Here is a 19,744-nt window from a genome sequence, read left to right as displayed (position 1 = left end):
CCCCTGCGGGGCTGGGGAGGGCTCTCCCTCCCTCCGCTCCCCCCCGCCACCCCTGCTCCCACCCGTGCCGGCTCCCACAGGATTTTGTGGCTGTGGCAGGGATGCCTCGCAGAGTGTTCTGGTGGGGTTTGGTCTCCCAGGGAGGTCCCTGTGGGGTTTGGTCTTGGATTGGCACCGTGGGGCTGGGAGCGGAGGGGAGGGTGGAGGGCTCCCCACCAGGGAACAAGGTGTAGTGGGGAGGGGAGAGCCCCATGGTGAAGGTGTCCGGGACAAGGGGACATAGGGCATCACCTCCCTCGCTCAATGTGTCTGGGGCACCGTCCTACAATCCCAGATAAAACCACCAAAATTTACCCTGTCCCACAAGCCCGAAGGAGCTTATGGGATCATCCCATTCCCTGGCCACTGCAGGTGCAGGCAGGAGATAAGAACATCGGATGACCTCTGCTCAGCAGTCACCCCTTTCCACCCTGTCTTCCTCTGTCCCAGGTCAGCCTGCTCAGCCATGAACACGTCCTCACCCAGCAGCCAGCTGAGACAGCCTGAGCCCCAGGATGCAGCTGCCTTCACCCCCATCTCCATTGTCAGGAGCGTGACGAAGAAATCGGACGCCCTGCCCATGATCTCAGTGATCGTCGTCATCTTCGTCCTCTTGGCTGTCTTCATCATCATTGCGGTGCACTATGGCCCTCACCTCCGCACCGTCCAGATCACCCTCTACCACGAGCCCATGCCGCAGGACCTGGACAACGGGGTACACCTCATGGACTGGAAGAAGCTGGGCTCCCAGAAGAAGCTGCCTGCCCAGCCCTGCCAGCAGGAGCTGGCCAGCGTGGATGTGGCCGGTGTGAGCTGCCAGTGCTCCTGCAAGCATCACCTTCCCTGCAGGAGCACTGAGCCCAATGTCATCGAGGTCACGTACCTGTGACAAGGCTGTGGTCCACCTGGGCAGGACTCAAGGGACCATGTCCCGCTGGAAAAATAGTGACTGGGATGTTAGCTTAGCCTAAGACTCACCAGTTCCTGCATGCAGAGGTTGTGGCTCCCCGGGATTATGCCTCTCACCAGGTATGCTCAGCCAGGAGGTTGAGTGTCACTGTGGTGACCCATCATCAACCCCCAAAAGTCCAGCTGGGGGGTGTGCCACTGTCCCCAGGCAAGGGCTGGGTCCCCAGCCCAGGTGCTGGGGCTGGGCCAGCCTACGTGGGACAGCATTAGCATCTCTTCTGTTTTTTCTCGCCCTGGTTTTACCTGTCCCATGTTGTCTGGGAGCGGCCAGGAGAGCTGTCTTGGTCCTTGCCCCAGCTGGGGGGCTCTGCGCCTGTGCTCGCCCTTGGCAGGAGCTGGAAATGACAGCTGGACTTGCTTTTCAGGTCAAAGATGTTTCCACATGCACAGTGTCCTCATTATGCTGTTTACATGGCACAGAAAAGCCTCCAGCCCCTCTTTTCCTCCATGCCACTACCCCTTTTCCTCCGTCGGAGGGCTGAAACGCTGTCCTCCCTCCTGCCAGCCCTGGCAGCGGGCTCAGCCCGTCCCAGCAAACAGCCAGAGGAGGCAGCACCTGGACCCACGCTGGTGTTCCAGTGGTGGAGCCAACAGCAGAGGATAACGTGTCCGATCCCCCTGTGGAGGTGGGTGAGAGAAGAGAGGCAACACGGTGGTCAAGAGAGGTGATAATGGCACATCAGTTTGTATGTTGGCTGAACATCTCGAGGTGTTGGCACCGGTGGAGATGGGCCTGGATCTCTGGGCAGAGCCTGCAGCACCTCTGTGCACAATAGTGGGGATGGGGAGACCTGAGGTCATTTTCACTGTGGCCATCTTCATTGTCCCCGTTGCTGGCTACCGTTCCTGTGCCAAGGGAGGCTCTGCTCGGGGACCCGGGGACTCAGGAGGTTTCAGCATTGGAAGCAGCAGGGCATGTCCCAGCTGGGGAGGGAGCGATGGTGGGGTTAGTGTAGCCAGCTGTGGTGGGATGGGTATTGATATGGCTCGGTCACCCTGGGAAGAAACTCGTTGAGATGGCACAGAGGGAGCAGAGGGAGAGGTGAAATGTCCTGAGCCCCATAAGGCTCCCGGTGGCAGCAGACTGCGGTGACCTGTTCAGCCCTGGGAGTCTTTGTGCTGCTGGAGGAGTGCCTCCAGCATCTCTTTGGGCAAGAAATTGGTCTCTGTTTCTCCTCACTTGGCCTTTCTTCAGTGTGTGGGCTCGGAGGACTGTCCCTGGGGAGTGAGCGCAGCCTCTGGGATCACCCTCAGGGATTTATTCTGCTGAAGAGTCCCAGAAGTCAAAATACGTCTCCTGCCTCTCCCCACCCTGGGACAGAACGGCCAGGTCCGTGTCCGTCCTGAGCCGCATACCCAGCATGGGTCCCTCTGTGCGCTGACGGACAAGAAACTGGTTCTTTTACCTGTTCCTCCAGGTGCTGGAGGTATTTCAGACAGGGCAGATGCTCCAGCATCCTTCCTCTCACTTATCTCCAGCTTCTTTTTCTCACTTACTTTAAAGATATGTAGTGGTTGGACTTGCTGGAAAATTTTGGTCTTTACAATAAACATAATTTATATTACTTTTTTGGGGAGTTGTTTTCTGTTTCGATTTTTCTCCTTTTTGTTTTCCAGAGGTGACGCATTATCAGCTTTCCCACACCTGTGTTAGAGGAGATCGGGTCTGTCATTTCAACTGAAAAAGTACCGAGAGTCCTGTCTCCCTTTGCAGGTCAACACAGGGCTTATTTTTTAATTTATACACCCCTAATTAGCAAGCAAAAGAGCTGACCACCTGCCAGGGACGTCTCTTTAAGCAACGGCTGTAGGGTGCCAGTCCGGGGGGGTCACCCATGCCAAGGGTGAGGGCTCTGTCCAGGAGCCTGAGCCCCCCCAGCACCCAGCCCGAGATGTGAGTTGGGCACCCAGGGTGGTGGCACCGCCACTTGGGGACACGGGCTGTGCACTGGGACGGGGTCACCCGCTCGGGTGGGCTGGCAGTGCTGTCACCCACCTTGGTGGCTGTGTCGTGTCAGATCGGGGAGCAGCTTGGTTCAAGGCAGTCTTTAATCTGAGAAGCAGGAGCTTTTGTGGCAGCTCCCACTGAAGGACAACCGCAGCAGGGAAACATCATGTTTGCAAAGAAAAGATTAAAAACATCTAAATATTAATAAAGAGAAAGATAAAATGGGTAATTATTACTAGAACTCATTGATTTGCAGCCGCTGGGGACTCGTAAAGGTCTGATTTGTGTTACAGCATGCTGTGGCCTAGATCTATCACTTACACGGCGGCGGAGCGGGGAGCCCCGCGCTGCAAAGCGCTTGGTGATGTTCAGGTAGCTCAGGCTGTCAACCCAAACCCCAGTAACGCTGGTGGGGAGCGGGGTCCTGCTCCCCCGGCCGGGTCCTGCGCCCCGAGCCCCCGCCCGGGAGGTGCCAGCAGCCCGGGAGCCATATGGCCCTCTCTGAAAGATCTACTGTTGAAGTTACGTTACAGCCTTGGGGATTTTTGCCATGTATTTCATTTGCAAACAGATATTGAGATATAACCTTTTGAAATACAGGGGAAAAAATTACTGTAAGATTCATAATGGCAAACTAGATCATATAAAGCAGCGATGCTCTTTTGCCAGCTTCCTCCTCCGGCAGGACACCAAGGGTTGCATCTCAGCTCCGCTTCTCATCGCTTCCTCCTGCACAATAAAATGTCCTTTTTATAGATTCTCCTCCTTTATATTTGGCCAGCTCTACCGGTACCCGCTTACAGGATTGCTCTTTGTAGCACAAATCTTTGTAAAATACATCAGGGTTCGCCAGTGGCAGAGGCTGCGGGTGCAAATTATTGTAACGATATCACTCTCTATTCAAACGCAGAACTTGTTCCAATTTATTTCACTTAGAACTTTCTTCCCCTCCTTAACAGTAACCTTTGTATGCGCCCAGAGCAGCAGGAACTCCCCTTATCGCCCCCCCCCCCCCCCCCCCCCCCCGCACCGGGGAGCCCCGGGGCGCAGGGCCGGAGCGGGCGGAGGCACCGGGGCAGGGGAGCGCCCCGCTCGGCGGGCGGGGGGCGGGGGGGGGTGGGGGCGGCGCTGGGGGCGGGGGGCTCCGCTCGGGGCTGCCCGAGGGGTGCGGGGCTGGGGGAGGGGGCCGGAGCACCGGCAGGGGCTGGGGGGGAGGGGCAGCACGGCCATCACCGCCCGCGGCGCTGGCAGCCGGCTCAGCCCACCCTGGGCCTCTGCTGGAGGGGGGGGGGGGGGCGGGGACCCTCGGGGGGGAAGGAGGGGGGGGGGGTTGTTGCTTGCCGAGGGCCTGGGGGCTCCCTGCGCCTCGTTGCCCGGGACGGGGGGAGCCCGGGGGCTGCGGCAGAGCCGAGCGTGGAGCAGCAGTGGGCTCTGCTGGCGGAGGGAGCAGCTGCAGGCGGGGGGGTGGGGGTGGGGGGTGGGGGGAGCCCGCAGCGAGGGGAGCCCCTCTGCGGGGGATGCCCTCTCCGTGGGAGCCCCTCTGCGGGGGGATGCCCCTGGCTCGGGCTCCCCGGTGCGAGGGGGTCGTTGCTAGGGGGGGGGGCTGGAAGCGGGTACAGGCAGGTCTTCGCTGCGGTGCAGGATGAGGTGCTGAGCAGCCCGGCCCAGAGGGACCTGGCGGGTGGGGGGCGGGACCTGGCGGCGTGTGGAGGTCGCTCGCGGTCAGCATCACCGTCTGGTTTGATGGAGATGAGCCAGGGGCCCCTGAGCGAAGGTCCATCCGCCTCCTGCAGGTCTGTGCGCTCGCTGGTCGGGGTGAGAGGGGGAACAACGTCCTTCTCCCCGGGCAGAGCCCCCCAGGAGCCTCCCCAGCCCCTGCAGACAGCTGCGGCCCGGGCAGGTCCTGGGCTGCCTTGTGCACCTGCACCCAGCGCCCCAGACAGCAAACGCACAGGGATGGATTGAGAAAACCCCTTTTCCTGCTGAAAAGGGAGCGATGCTTCTAGAGAAGCGAATCCTGTCTTTGAAGGGCTGAAAACTGGGACAGTTGAGGGGAAAAAGCTGCGCTGCCCGGTGAGGCACCAGCCCGTGAGCAGCAGCCGTATTCCACTCGCTCCATCCAGACTTGCAGCCATCCTGCTGCTGGGGCTGGTGCTCCGAGGCGCGGAGCTGAGCCTGGCAGAGCGCCCCGGCAGAGCCCCGAGCACCCGAATGAGCCCCAAGCCTGGTACGTCTTTAGCCGTGCTCGTTTTGAACTCTTCTTTGGATGTTGTTTTTCATTATTGGATTTGGAAGAAGTTTTTCTTCCCTTCTCCTTTTGCTGGCACCGGCGATGTGCAGTGCAGCGTGTGGTTCCCAGCTCAGGCCAAGCCAGCCCAAACCGGCAAACCCGGCGTGCAGACCCCCCCTGTGCAGCGGCACCCAAAATAACGGCCGGGCTGCTCTGCCGTGTGATGGATGGTGAGCGTGTGGTGCCTCGAGTGCAGCTCTGCACCCCGGGAGCTTCGGGTGTCCCTGCGTCCGTGCTCTGGAGCCGGGAGACCAGCTGGGCGTCAGAGGAGATGGATTTCACACCAGCACGTTGCATTTACATCTGCTGTGGGCACTAATTGCATCACACAGAAGCTGAAGACTACTGCTGCAATAACTGGGTAGAACTGATGCTCTTCCCGAGCTTTAAATGAAGGTCTGAGGTGCAGCCAGCTCCTAGGGGGGAGATTTTATGTTCATAGACACATTGTCTATGGAGGTCTTGAAGCACCTGCGCGTTGGAAACCTGCCTGTGCGTGAGCAGGAGACCTGTGCTGCTTCTAGCACCAGATCCCATTTTACTGTCGATGCTTCTGGCAAGTCTTAGCTCAACTCCATCTTTCTTTTCTATTTTCTTTGTCAGCATTACTTTGTCCATCTTCCCCCAAGACGCAGCCGCATGGTTTGCAGCTCAGCAATGCTTTTGCAGCATTCTGCAGCCACCTTCCCTGCAAACTGCCGATGGCCTGATGGCCTGGGGTCACAGGTCTGGTCTACAGGGATTTATTCCTGAAGCATCGTAATAATTAATGCATTAGCTCCTCCAGCTCCTTGTCTCCTGGGCAGTCTAGATCTGCCACCGGTGCTGGTATCTGTACAGCTGGAATGGGGACAGAACGGCCTGGGGGGTGTGGGGGTGGCAACAGTGCTCGGAGGGGGGTCATCGCCCTCATCTTGGTGACTGTGACTTCTCATCCCAGCGCCGGGACTGTCACATCAGCCCCTCCCTGTGGTGGCTGAGAAAACTGGTGCCCAACCCCCCATCTGCCTCACTGCCTTTGGGGAGGAAAAGGAGCCGTTTGGGGCTGCAGCAGCCTAAGGGGCATTGTCCCCCCAACTGGGGGGGGGACTCCACCAAGCAGGGTCCAGCACACGTGGGCGCAGCGCTGGGGGGGAACAGGCCTCCCATTACACTAGTGGTGAGTTAAACATGGGGCACATGGTGAGGCTGGCTTGTTCTGCAGGTGGCTTGGGAGGTGGTGGGGAGAAGGAGAGGTCCTGCAGGGCTCTTTGGGGAACCCCCCAGTTCTCAGGTGTAATATTTATTTCCTTTCCTTGGTGATATTTCAGTGTGGTTCTTCTGTTCCTCTCCATCCCTGAAAGGGAAGGCATAAAAAAAGGGAGGTGGAAGGATGAGACTCCCCCCAGAAGGAAGTACCCCCCACCCCCCACCCCCCAAAAGCAGGGCACGGGCTGGGAGACATCCGCTTCTCCATCCGCAGCTCTGCGGGCAGCAGTGAGCGCCGGAGCATCCCTCTGGGAGAGCCAGTGTGCTGGCTTTGCTCAGCTGAGGAGGAAACGAAAGCACAAAGCAGGGAAATGACTTGGCAAAGGTCACCTGGCGCTGGGACTGAGCCCAGGGATAGCAGCACCAGGTCTGCCACGGCTGAGCTGTGCTGCTCCATCTCCCCGGTGTGCTGAGCGGTGGCACTGACCCGGCTGGTCGGCACTGGGGTGGGCTTGCTGGCGCTGTTCATTGTGGCATTAAAATTTACCATAATAAAGTGAAGAGAGCTGTGAGAGGAGCAAGGAGGGGTGGGAATAGGATGGGGTGCCCCATCAAGGCTGGAAAAGCAGGAGAGGGGCAAGATGGGCATCGGTGGGATACCAGTAGCTGCCCGGTAGACATGGGGGGCAGAACAAAGATGATGTGGCTGGTGGGGCTCAAACCATGCCACGAGGATGCTCTTGCTCTCCGTAACGGCCAAGGAAACTTCTGCACTGACCTTCCTGGTCCCGAATGCCTTCCAGACCCAAAGTGCAGCCCAGGCTGGGGTACCTGGGCTCTGCAGGCAGCCCGCTGCCCGCTCCCGTGCTTGCTTAGGAGGAACACATGGAACAGCTTGGCCAGGGAGCGGGGTACAGCTGCACAGGCTGTCCCAGCGTGGGGGCTCGGGGTGAGATTCTGAAATAAGGTAAAGAAGGGATTTGGTGGTGCTGAATCAGCGCTGGGTGAGGAGTGAGGCTGGGGAAATCAAAGCGGAGCCAAGCTGGAGACAGAGCATGTGCCAAGCCGGGGGGGCTGGCCAGGCCAGACGGATGCAGGGGATGGGGACAGGCCTGACAGGACGCAGGTCACATCTGCCAGCGCCTCCTTTCTTCCCCTGTGCCCACCTGCCTGTGTTTGATGTGGCAACGCTCCCAGTGATTCATTAGCTCATTTTGGTGTGTCCAGGTGAAAATGAAGCCGTGACATAATCAAAAGCCATATGTAGGAAAAGGTGACATGGGCATGTTGCCATCAAAACTGACAGCAAGGAGCAGGGATTGTGTGCTGGATTTAGACAAAATGAAGTCAGTAATCTACCGGCATGGGGAACGAGCCTCTGGGTTAATGCAAGAGCTGAAGTCCATCATCACCGGTCCCTGCAGATGTCTTCCCGAGGCACACAGGAGGCTTTGCAGATGGGTTAGGGTCTGCCTGCAGGACCTCTGTAAAATACGTTTTACAGGTGACAGCAGGCGGAGGTGGTGGTCCCTGCTGGTTGGGAACAGAGGGCACTTTCACACCCCTCTCCCAGCTGGGAAGCCACGCTGCCCCACGAGCCCCCACCCCGCTTTGTACCAGCCCGGTCCTCCCTTTTCCTGTAGGTGGGGTTTCCATAGGAAACACGCTGGTCCACCTCCTGGCCTGGCTGCTGCTCCCCGGCTGAGGCAGTGGCGGTGACAGTCCCTTCTGCTCCGGGCTGAGTTTTTCAGCCTGGGGAACAACTGGCTCTCCTGGCTGTCCCCTGATGATGGCAGCGTGGGGGACAGCCGCCAGACTCACGCAGGATTTTTTCTCCTTTCCAACCGGTGGCTGGCACCCACAGGACTTGGAGATGGGAGAGGATGCCAAGGATGTGCAGTCGCCGTAGGGACCGTTTGGGTATGCGGCAGCAGGCGGGCAAGCCCACAGCAGCGGGCCGGGGCAGCGGGGTGCTGGGCTTTGCCAGCATCATGCTGCTGAGCCGCTCCGCTCTCCATCTCCCAGCCTTGTGGTGGTACCTCTTCCTCTCCGCCGATGCCCAGGAGGTGGCCACGTTCACGGTGCAGTACCGGGTGTTTGAAGAAGTGCCACTGGGAACGGTGATAGGGACGCTGGCTGAGCACTTTGAGGAGGGCGAGAGTGGCGAGACAGTGGATACCTTCCAGCTGATGGAGACCCCCGGGAGGTTCCCGCTGCACGTGGGGAGCAGGGATGGGGTGCTCAGCACGGCTGGGCGGGTGGACAGGGAGCAGCTGTGCCGGCACAGTGATCCCTGCTGGGTCTCGTTCGATGTGCTGGCCAACCAAAACCTGGCTCTGATTCATGTGGCTGTGCAAGTGCTGGACATCAATGACAATGCGCCACAGTTCCCCACGCCCGAGCTGGAGCTGGAGATGTCAGAGAGCGCATCCCTGCGGACGCGGATCCCACTGGATCGAGCCCTGGATGCTGATGCTGGCCCCAATGCCCACTGCTCCTACACCCTCTCCCCCAGTGAGCATTTTTCTCTGGAGGTTGTCTCCAGCTCTGATGGGACAAGGCATGCAGAGCTCATTGTCGTTAAAGAAGTGGACCGGGAGCTGCACTCCTCCTTCGACCTTGTGCTGACGGCTGCTGATCATGGGGAGCCACCAAAATCAGGTACCGCTTTAATTAAAGTAATTGTTCTCGACTCCAATGATAATAGCCCCGTCTTTGCAGAGAGCTCTTTGACGGTCGAGGTTCAGGAGGATGCTCTGCCCGGGACCCTCCTTGTGACGGTCACAGCCACCGACCCCGACCAGGGTCCCAATGGGGAGATCGAGTACAGCCTGAGCAGGCATGCACCCCTGGAAGTGCTAAATGCTTTTGGCATCAACGCCCGCACGGGCAGCATCTTCCTGAAGCACCCACTGGACTACGAGGAAACCCATGCCTACGAGCTGGATGTGCAAGCCCGGGACCTGGGTGCAAACCCCATCCCGGCGCACTGCAAGATCCTGGTCAAAGTCCTGGATGTCAATGACAACGCTCCTGATGTCCATGTCACCTGGGCCGCGCGGGCGCCTGTGCTCTCAGAAGCGCTCCCCAAAGACAGCTTCGTGGCTCTGGTGACGGCCAGCGACCCTGATTCGGGAAGCAACGGGCAAGTGCATTGCTCCCTCAGTCAAGGGTACGAGCACTTCAGGCTGAAGAGGACCAACAGCCACAGCTACATGCTGATGACCAACGCCACGCTGGACAGGGAGCTGCGTGCCGAGTACAACCTGACGTTGGTGGTGCGGGACCAGGGTGACCACTCCTTGGCTGTGCTGAAGCACCTCACCATCTGCATCAGCGATGTCAATGACAATGCCCCCTCCTTCGAGAAGGCTGCCTATGAGGTTGCTGTTGCTGAGAACAGTGAAGCACCTGCCTTCTTGCTCACGGTCTGTGCCACTGACCCTGACCTGGATTTCAATGGGAAAATTACATACAGCATCCCGGACTCCTCTGCTTTGGGTCTGGTCTCAATTGACCCCACCACTGGGGATGTTTTTGCCCTCCAAGCTTTTGATTATGAGCAGGAGAGGAGTCTGGAGTTCCTGGTGACCGCTGAGGATGGTGGGCATCCCCGGCTGGCATCCAACGTCTCCATCAGGCTGGCTGTGCTCGACCGCAATGATAACGCACCTGTCATCACCACGCCAGCGCTGGTGGGAGGCACAGCTGTGCTGTCCGTCCTGGTCAATGCAGAGACGGGGTGCTTCTGGGTGGTCCCTGGGAATGGGAGCACCCAAGGGACTGCAGCAGTGACCAATGCGTCATGCACCAGCACTCCCTTCCTCTTCACCATCGCGGCCAGGGATGTCGACTCTGGTATCAATGGGGCTCTCCGGTATGATCTGGTGGGTGGGGATGATGCCGGGCTCTTCATCCTGGACCCTTTCCTGGGGCAGGTCTTCCTCAATGCCAGCAACGCCAGCAGCCTTGCTGGCAGCGAGCAGGAGCTGGTGGTCCGGGTGAGTGACAAGGGGGACATCCCCCTGCACAGCCTGGCCCGGGTCCACTTAGTTTTCCGGCATCAGGGGGCATTCTCCAAAATCTCAGCCCAGGATCCCAGCTGGCTGAGCCCGTACCTGGTGGTCTTTATCTGCCTGGCTGCTGTCCTGGGCGGGTGCCTTCTCCTTTTGGCTTTAACCCTGTCCTTGCGTAAGAAGGAGAAGAAGGACGGCATGGCATACAACTGCAGGGAGGCAGAGGATGCCCGCAGGCAGCAGCAGCTCAAGAAGCCGCACAGGCAGATCCAGAAGACCGACATCCACCTCGTCCCGCTGCTCCGGGGCCGGCCCCAGGAGGCTGAGCTCCCCCGTCCCTGCCAGGAGGATCTGCCCGGCACAGCTGCCCCTGTGCCGGGGGGTTCCCCACAGCCTCCCCTCCACCTCACCCCCACTCTCTACAGGACCCTGAGAAATCAGAGGACCCAAAAAGACTCAGATGAGCAGCAGGGGACCTTCAACCTGCCCATCCTGCAGCGTCGACCATGCCAACCCCACAGACAGAAAAATCCGTCAAAAGATGCTGCGAGCCCCCCAGATGCACCACCGCACTGCAAGAGCTTGGTGAAGCCACTGCAGGGGCCTGCGGGACAGCCCCCACTGCCACCCAGCAAGCCCGTGGGTGCTGGGGGACCTGGGCAGCCGCAGCCCCACCAGCACATCCTCAGGAGCCTGGTCCGGTTGTCACTGGTGGCACTGGCGGAGCAGAGCCCCACTGGGGAGTTCGCGATGGAGTCGCCCCCGGTGCAGGTAGGGGCTGCCCTGTGCGTTGCTGGAGGTGTGTCCCCCTTCTCCTCCCACCAGCCCCCCAGCCCCTGCCCCAAATCCTTCCTTGCCCAGGTCTTGCACACCCTGGGGCGGTGGGAATGTGCAACCTGATGGTCTTTGGTTTTCTCTTCTCCCAGCTCTGGGCAGAGGTGCCCCAGCAGCAGGGGCTGGGTAGGACCAGTGGCCACCCCACCATGGGCAGGGTCTCCTCACACCCACCAGGACACCCCAGGAGCTGGGGTGGAGGATGGCTGTTTCAGGGAGAAGGGGACAACCCTGCGCCCGCTTCCCCCGGGAGGGAACGGCCGGCAGAGACCGCGCAGGGGAGGCACGGGGGCCAGGTGGGCTGCCCAGCCGCTTGTTTTTCCCCCTGCGCGGGGATGCTGGGCCATCTGCGGGAGGAGGAAATGCTATAAAAAGGCTGGGGGGCTCGGAGGGGACGTCCTGGCAGGAAGCAGCTTGAGTGGCGATGTCGGGGCTCAACAGGCTTTTCCTGCCTTACAGCAAATCTCCCAGCTGCTCTCCCTGCTGCACCAGGGCCAGTTCCAGCCCAAAACAAACCACAGGGGAAACAAATACACGGCCAAGAACGGCAGCAGGTAAGGCTGGCTCTCAGCCCTCCCTTCCCCACGCCCCGTGTCCCTGTGTCTCTCCTGCCCCTGCCAGCCCCACTGGCCCTAAGAGCCTCCAAGGGCAGCACACAAGGCAAAAACCTTGTCCCCAGTTTTGCTGACCTGAGACTGGGGATGTAGGTCCTCCCTTCAGGGGATGGATGTGCTCCTCTAGTCCTGGCTCCCCGTTGGTATCCAGCTCCCTCCTAGGGCTGCTCTTTGCCTCCTCCCTGGGGCGAGCTCACCTGAGCTCCTCCATGGCCACGGACCATCTGCCTGCCCTCACCAGGGGAACACCAGTGTGTTCAAGTGCGATGGAGAGGTGCACTCATGAGCACAGAGGGTCCCAGCTTTGGAGACAGCAGCACAAGGATGAGTTTTCTCTTGTCTCTGGGTACTTTCTTAGAGATGCTGTTGCCTGGTGACAAGTTTGGGGCATCTGTCCCTGTGCCAGGAGGCTGGTGAGGGAGGTGCTGCTAGCAGGGATGGGAAGGACTGAGAGATCCCAACTGTGTGCTGACGGTGTTCCCAGAGACAAACTTTATGGTCTTTACGGTGTTGGTGTCTCTGGGTGAATGCTCCTGAGGATGCCAGGGCTTCACCACCGCCTTGCCATGTCCCCCTGTCCTCACCTGCCCAGGTCATGGGCAGACAAAGCTTTCACCACCTTTCTCATCATCATTTCAATCTGCTGTTTTAAAAAACCCAAACCACCAAGTAAAGCCAAAACTCATTAATTGGCGGGGACTGAAATGATTATGCCATTGGTACTGTAAATGATGCACGGAGAGGATGCCCACGCCCCACCTCTGGGCCATTTTGTGGGGGATAAAGACAACCACCTTCCCAGTAATCGGTGGTGCGGGGTTGTGCTGAGAGCTGAAGTGTGACTCGAGTGCTGTGGTCCCTGTGGCAGGGCTGCGGGGCTGGACACCGACTGCCTGAGCACGAAGGACAGCGGGCACGGCGAGAGTGAGGCAGAGGACCGCGATTCCGAGAGTGGGTTTGAACTCTCCGTGCAGCAGCTGGTGGGAGAGGAGCTGGAGACCCTCCTGGAGCCGCAGGCAGGTGAGGTGCCCACGCGACTAGGAGCACACTGGGGCTGGTGGGGGGGCTCCAACAGCGGGATCTCCTCAAATGACACACTAACCCCACTTCAGAAGATAAACCTGGCTGGCTGCAGCAAGCCGGGGCACACCGGCTCCTAGGGGGGCTCTGACAGCGGCAGGTGCTGGGACAGCATGTATGGAGCATCCTATGCTTTTGGTACCAGGCAGTTTTACAGCAAAGGGTCTTCTACAGCAAAGCTTCGCGTTGGACTTCTTCACGTTTAGTGGCTCTCGGTAGCTCCTTCCTCCCACGGATGTATCTGCTGTTGTTTAGCTGATTTGTGAGGTTGGCCTCTGTCACTGCGGAGGGGTGCAGTCCAGTTCAACCATGTGCTGTGCTGACCCGAGACCCTTCATTTCATGGTCTCCTAGTTCATGCAGAGTGGGAAAGGGGAAGAGTTGTCCTTGTCAAGTCCCTGGAGATGTTATACACCCTTTGAGCCCCATCAAACTCCTGTTTCCTACCAGGCTGAACCAGTCCAGTCTCCTCTCCTGTGACCAACCTGTTACTAATTTTAGTGTATCTTTATTGAAATGTGGTACCCTAAACACTGCACAAAACTCTGGTCACATCTACACTAATGGTCTAAGGAGGTCTTCTGGTTTGTTCTTCATTCCTGTTCTGCCCAAGCTCCATGCTGAGCTCTGTTGCTGTTCATGGTGACTCCCAAATTCCTCCTCTGCGTGATGGGGGTGTCATCAATACATGACATGTCACCCCCCATGACAGTTATTCAACAGCTGGTGACTCAGAAGTCCACCAGCCACTTTTTGCTCATGGCACTCAGTATTATCAGCAAACTCTCCGCTTTTATGTTGTTGGGTGCTTTAGTGGAGTCAACACCAATGCCATCCACTTCTCCATGTCATTTATCACTATGTTGAATGGATACTCTGGGACTCCACTAATGACTTCCCTTTGTGGGGGAGATTATTCATTCCTACCCTCGCTTCTCAAATATCTATTAGTCCCCAACAGAACCTGGCTGCTAATTCAGGGACAGCTCAGGTCCCCTGCGAGCCTGGCTGGTGCTCTTCTGCAAGCTCAGGTGTCCTCTGTCAGCCAGGACTCTTCACGCCTTCCAAAGATGCCAACAAATTTGCAAAACGCAATTCCCCACCCTGCAAATGCCATGTCAGTTCTTGTCTGAATGGCAGGTACTTGGCTATTGGCTGAGTCTCGCTTACAATGATTTCTACGAATCTGCCTGCACCAGATTCACCTTAATGCGCTTAAAAACTTATGTCACAATTTCTACCTTCCCTTCCTCTGATACCATATTCATTTGCAGCAGTAGTTAATGAACAGCAGCTAATAAACCAAGCAATTTCATATCCGAGTTCCTCTAGCACTCTGGGGTGAATACCATCTGGGCCTGACATTTCCTACATGTTCCTTTTATTGATTTGTTCTAAAAATCTCTTCTACTGGTATTTCAATTTGAAAGAGTTGGGCTGACTCACGTCCTGTAGCAGAAATTTCATTGTGGAGCCTCTGTGCTCCTCCACAGCAAGAGGAACTCATTTAGGTTTGCTGCTGGGGTTGTTTTAATTCCAGAGTTGAGCATTTGCTGTGCTCTTACTTAGAGGGAGAACCACACTGCCTCTCTCCGTTTGCCTTCCTGCCCTTTTATGCTAGTAAGGAGCAAACAAAGGAAACGAGCTACAAGATTCCTCAGATTTAAAGCTCCCGCAGCCAAAAGCGGGGAGCAGACAGGCTGCCCAGCTCCATCCCATGGGTATACTGACATGCGCTGGCCCCAGTAAAGGGACTGGTGGCCCTGCTCAGCATGTCCATCAGGATCCAGTCCTGCCCAGACAGGCAGCATCCTAGAAAATCCATGCTCTGGTGAGACATATCCATGAAGTGCCATCTCCCATGTTTCTTGGATTTGATAGGACACCCCCCCCACACCTTTTGCCAAATTACTGGAATTTCAGTGACCATCAGTGGTGCGTGCTGAGGCTACGCTAGCGTGGTGCACCGGACATGGCAAAAGTGGCTGCCCTGTTTCAGTGGTGAAAAACCTTCACCACGAGCCCGGACCTTCCCAAAAAGGCAAAGGAGCGCAGACAAGGGAGCTGCTGGACTCCTTCCTTCTCTCCCAAACACAAACAGAGAAGCGGACCTGCATCCTGAGCGAGGAAGGAAGCGTTGCTTGTGTTCAGGAGTACCCTGACAGCTGGCTGAGGCTGGCTGGGCCTTTGTGCTGCTCGCAGCGGGGGCACTGCGCCGCTCATCTGTCCCAGCCAGTGCTCGGGTTGTTTATGCTGTGAGCATCGAGCTGTGGGCTGAACGCTCAGCACCGTCTATTAACACTTCTCTCTCAGCAGTGAAACGGCGTGCTCGCAGCAGCAGATGAGAGATATAACTTTATTGATTATAAAAACGACCCCACTCCCGAAACACCATTAAAATAAGGCAGTAAAGAGTTATTAGTCAAATTAAACATACCTAATTACAAGGTTTCATGGTCACAGGGCCATCAGCCCACTGAGTGTTGGCTCTCCCCACAGTGAGCAGGCTACTGTGGTGCCCTGCTCCAGAGCTGAAGCATCAAAATATTCAGAGAATGCAGCAGCAGCTTCCTGCAGACTGAGAAGAGAAATGTGGATGTTTTAGAGCAAAAACATGGGACTTCAGCACGCTTGGGAGATCTCTTAAGGAACAGTCACTGCGACTGAAAAAATGTTGAGACTGCAGAAAGAAATCCTGGAAGTTAAGCAACACAAAAGTATTCTGGGGCTTCAGTTCAAACAGAAATCTTAAGTGATGTGTCTGCCCTTCTCTACTCACCAGGTTTGAATCCTGGCTCTCATCCCCATCCCACCCCAGAACACAGCTGTTTTTCAGAGAAAAAGGATTAATTACTTAGCTGGCTGAGGAAGGAGACTCGTCTCAGTGACTGACTAGCCACAGACTGAGGACCATGCGTCCCAGGCTGTGGCAGGGTATTGATTTATCTTCTGGAAGCAGCACGATAAGTGCATTAGAATGGGGACCCTCCTTTCACAGGTCACTTTGTAAGTCAGAGCCACATAATTATTACACCACCACCAGCTCTTGCCATCTGACTGGGACTGTTGTGTTTTGTTACCAGACACCAGTTAATTGTTTTGCTGCTCTCTGACTCAAAACGTTTCGCCAACCTGATGGTCGCTTTGAACCTCCCAGCGGTTCTGGGTTATGCTTTGGAAATGAAGTGATGTGGGGCTGGAGGGCAGCGTCTGTGCACCACATCACGGAGTCTTGTTTACCAACTGCAAAGCTCTACCTTAAAAAACAAAAACCCTTGTTTCCTTTCCTGCCGTCTGATGAGGATGCTATTCCAGGCTCACCCTGCTATGGGGTCCTTCCTTTAATTTCCAGTATATGTTTATTCATGGACAGTTATAATCACTTCTTTTGCCAAAACTATTTTAAGCATAAAGATTTCCTTTGTCGGTGCTTATCTCATCAAAATAACGACAGGTTGCAGTCAGAACCCCAGTGAGCATTTGCTTCCTTAGGCGAAGCAACCCCTACCTCTCAGGGTGTCCATCACGTAAGTCTGGACTCACTCCTGTTTTCATCTCAGAAGTTTTCTCTCTCTGCACTTCTGTCTTTCAGAGCCTCTTTCCTATGGATGGGTAATCAGATTTGTATGTAATACCCCTAATCAGATCTCACCAGACCTAGTAACAATACCACGAATATGTCTTCATGCCGACAGGGAATACCTTGACCAACATATTGTATGATTTCATTTGCCCATTTCAGGGAAGAATCACATTACTGGCACACTAACGAGCCCGCAGCAACACCCACACCAGGCTCCCACTGCTCCTCATCTGTTTCCAATTGATGAACAACTACTTTATAGCTCAATTTTTTGTTACTAGTCTTCAACCACCCAGCTGCGCATTTTATAATCCAGAATTTCATTCTACTTCTGTTATTATTGTTTTTACAATAACCCCTTTCTTTTTGGTCTCAATATGCCTGCTTACAGCAAATTCCCACCCTAGAGCAACCCTTAAGGGAAGTCCACTAGTGACCTTCTTTCTGTCCAACACTTCCCCCTTGAAAGCTTTCCATTGTCATCTCTCCTTTAGCCAGTCCTAAACCCTCACTTTCTAGGGCTTTGCTAACAGTTTAGTGAAGTGCCACTTGAGGCTGCAACAAATGAGAAAGCAAAGTGATCCTAATGGTTATTACATTTAAAAAATCCCCCACAAACAAACCCAAAAAGCACAGTAGTTTTAAACCACTTCTAGTTTGGTTGATTTTTTTAAGCTTCTGGTTTGAAAAATGCTGCTGGTAGCTTATCTCTAGACCTGTTTACAATCGGTCCTCTCATAGCTGATTTCAGGAAGCCTCCTCATTTCTCAGCATTTTTAAAAAAATCTTCTTTTTCTCTTTTCTCCTGTGGTCTCCTCTTCTCCAGGTCTCACCAACAGTTCTTTTGTTTTCATTCCCTCCAGAGCTGGCCCTCAAGAGGCTGACGGCTGCTGACCCAGCATGGGTGGCTCGGCTCTCCTTGCCACTCACCAGTAATTACAAGGACAACGTCTTCTCCCCTGACTCTCTGCATTCACCTCAGGATGAGGAAGCTGCAAGGCAGGAGAAACCAAGGACCTTTGAGACCTTTGGCAAAGGTGCTGGGGCTGACTCAAACGCTGCTGGGACAAGACTGGCCAGCACTTTCCTTTCAGAAATGAGCACCCTCTTTGAAATGATTTTGTCCCAGAAGGTCCAAGTCCACAATGAAACAGGCTCGGGGCTTCTGCGGCAGCTGTCGGCACACGGGAAGAGCCTTGGACTGGAAGACAGCGCTCCTGTTCTGTAGGCAGCTTGGCAGCTGTGATAAGGAGATGAGTCAGACAGAGCTTCCTTCTGCATTCGGGGTGCACACATGTGCTTTAACAGGGTCATTGTATTATCCTTATCCAGGCTGATCACACAGGCACATTTCTTCCTTTGCCTCATGCCATCAAATTTCTCCATCACTGATTTCACCTTGTTTAATTCCCTTCTACCTGCCTGTTCTTGCCTACCTAGCTTTCCTCTTCTTCCACCTTACTATCACACTCAAGCCACACAGCAGCAAAGGGCCCTTTTCTCCCAGGGCAGGCTGATTGAGGGGATGGGGGTTGTTAGATTAACCACAAGCACAACACAGTCGGCTACATCCACACGATCATAGTGCACCACAGACGATAAAATATTGCAGTCATGGACTTTGCAATGTGCCGCAGAGTTGGGCTCCAGGATCTCAGTTCTTATTTAAATAAAATTGTTTTTTTCTAACACTACCATCTCTGGAACAAGGTGCGGTATAGCTGATGTAATGATGTGTCGTCTGCAGAAAGCCTGAAATGGCGACTCACAAAGGAGACACCTGCCTGTTGTCTCCCACTGATACAGCTGGTGGGGTTCTACCACTACGAATGTGGCATTTCGTAAAACTCCCCAAAATCAGCACTGGCATCTCTCCTATGGCTGCATTAGGTGCCCACAATATCTTTCTCCACACTCTCTTTTGAGGCCATTGGATTTTGGAGCATAGTCCTTGCCCAGAAGCAGACAACAGATGGCTGGAGCCTGCCAAAGGTAACCTGGGAAAAGGGAAGCGTAAAAACACTGTTTTGCAATATTCAGCCACAAGCTTCAACGATATTATGTTTTTTTACTTTGATCTGCATGTATGTGAGCTATAAGACAGTTTTAGGATAATAGCATGTGTAGGGAAACGAAGACACAGATATTAGTAACAAAGGAAGAAGCACACAGGTGGTGTTAACCGAGGGGATTTGCACTCACAGAGAACGGGTAAGACAACAGTGGCATAAGCATCTGGAGTGCATCTGTAGGCTTACGCAGCAGTGCACGGATGGCAGGTAAGTGCTTCTGGATCGTGCACACATAGGACTCTCTTCTGTACCATAATTTGTGTCTTCCAACTGTGATACAAAACACCAGAACAAATTTGGGGCATGTGGCAAAGTGGCTGTCCAGGTGAGAGAGAGTCAGGCTGTGGGAATGAGGGTAAGCCATCACCTCCGCTGCTAGCAGCGCACGATGTCATTGCTTGCTACAGTGACTACAAAAGCAAGGCTGAGAAGTGACTGCCAGCCCCTCCTCTGCTTGCCTTATCTTCACCATCTTTACATTAAAAATACTGCACTGACTTCACCACAGATACCACCGTTCACAACACAGGTTTCTCCAAAGCTTATCTGCTCCTGGTGGGGCTGCCGCATCAGGTGACTTTTGGGTGATATTTTTGGCTTTCATTTTGCTGTTAAGTTGAAAAAGAACAGGCAGCACAACCCAGCAGATATGATCCTGGAGCATCCCGAGTGTCCCACCTGCGCTCCTTTTCCATACACCTAGAAGTGACAGTGCCCTGCTTTTAGCGTGTACACACACAAACCACAGCAGCATACAATTATACACATAATTTAAAGCAGAGTAAATGGGAAAGTTATCCCTTTTTGCTGCTCTTGGGACCAAATGACAAAAGCAACAGAGTAAGATTTCCCAGGTAGACTCTTCAATATCCAAAATATCCATTGTTGAATTTGGAGCTTCCAAAGAGCTTTACAGATGACCCCACCTCTGGCAATAAATGACACTGATGGGTTTGCCTGAGCCTGCTTATGCTGCTGCGCTGCTAACAGAAATATCTTGCTGTTTTGTTTCACAAACAAAACAGGCTCTTGCACCAAAACAATGACTATGAGCCAAATTCTAACTGAGTTGCAGCTGTGCTAACCACGAGGGAGGCATATCTATGACTGTG

General features: G+C 55.3%; 3 protein-coding genes across 10 annotated transcripts in view; 2 read left to right on the top strand and 1 right to left on the bottom strand.

Annotated features, from left to right (window-relative positions):
* Window positions 1–4,231, top strand: part of SMIM33 (small integral membrane protein 33) — a 29,001-nt gene extending 24,770 nt beyond the window's left edge. For all 5 annotated transcript variants that reach the window (XM_080398298.1, XM_080398297.1, XM_080398295.1 and 2 more), the window contains one exon: window positions 490–4,231. In XM_080398298.1, the coding sequence (XP_080254424.1) occupies window positions 490–928 (439 nt within the window). In that variant the 3' untranslated portion in view covers window positions 929–4,231. The remainder of the gene's footprint in view (window positions 1–489) is intronic.
* A 324-nt stretch (window positions 4,232–4,555) lies between these two features.
* On the top strand, window positions 4,556–17,788 carry PCDH12 (protocadherin 12; the record flags this gene model as incomplete). 3 transcript variants are annotated; one of them, XM_080398270.1, is made up of 5 exons in its annotated part: window positions 4,556–8,354; window positions 8,460–11,221; window positions 11,744–11,838; window positions 12,767–12,918; window positions 17,424–17,788. In XM_080398270.1, the coding sequence occupies exons 1-5, from the start codon at window positions 8,318–8,320 to the stop codon at window positions 17,786–17,788; spliced, it is 3,411 nt and encodes a 1,136-aa protein (XP_080254396.1). In that variant the 5' UTR covers window positions 4,556–8,317. The 3 variants fall into 3 exon arrangements, with proteins under 3 accessions (XP_080254396.1, XP_080254397.1, XP_080254395.1); XM_080398271.1 differs by having other exon boundaries at window positions 4,556–10,311; window positions 10,876–11,221; XM_080398269.1 differs by having other exon boundaries at window positions 4,556–11,221.
* The window catches only part of DELE1 (DAP3 binding cell death enhancer 1), a 20,495-nt gene continuing 18,411 nt past the window's right edge, over window positions 17,661–19,744 (bottom strand). For both annotated transcript variants that reach the window (XM_080398282.1, XM_080398283.1), the window contains one exon: window positions 17,661–17,800. The gene's annotated coding sequence lies outside the window, so the exon portion shown is untranslated. The remainder of the gene's footprint in view (window positions 17,801–19,744) is intronic.

Source organism: Falco punctatus, assembly GCF_963210335.1.
Source record: "Falco punctatus genome assembly, chromosome: 8".
NCBI classification, from domain to species: Eukaryota; Metazoa; Chordata; class Aves; order Falconiformes; family Falconidae; genus Falco; species Falco punctatus.
The sequence above is the reverse complement of the archived record's forward strand: the minus strand, read 5'-3'. Positions and strand labels throughout refer to the sequence as shown.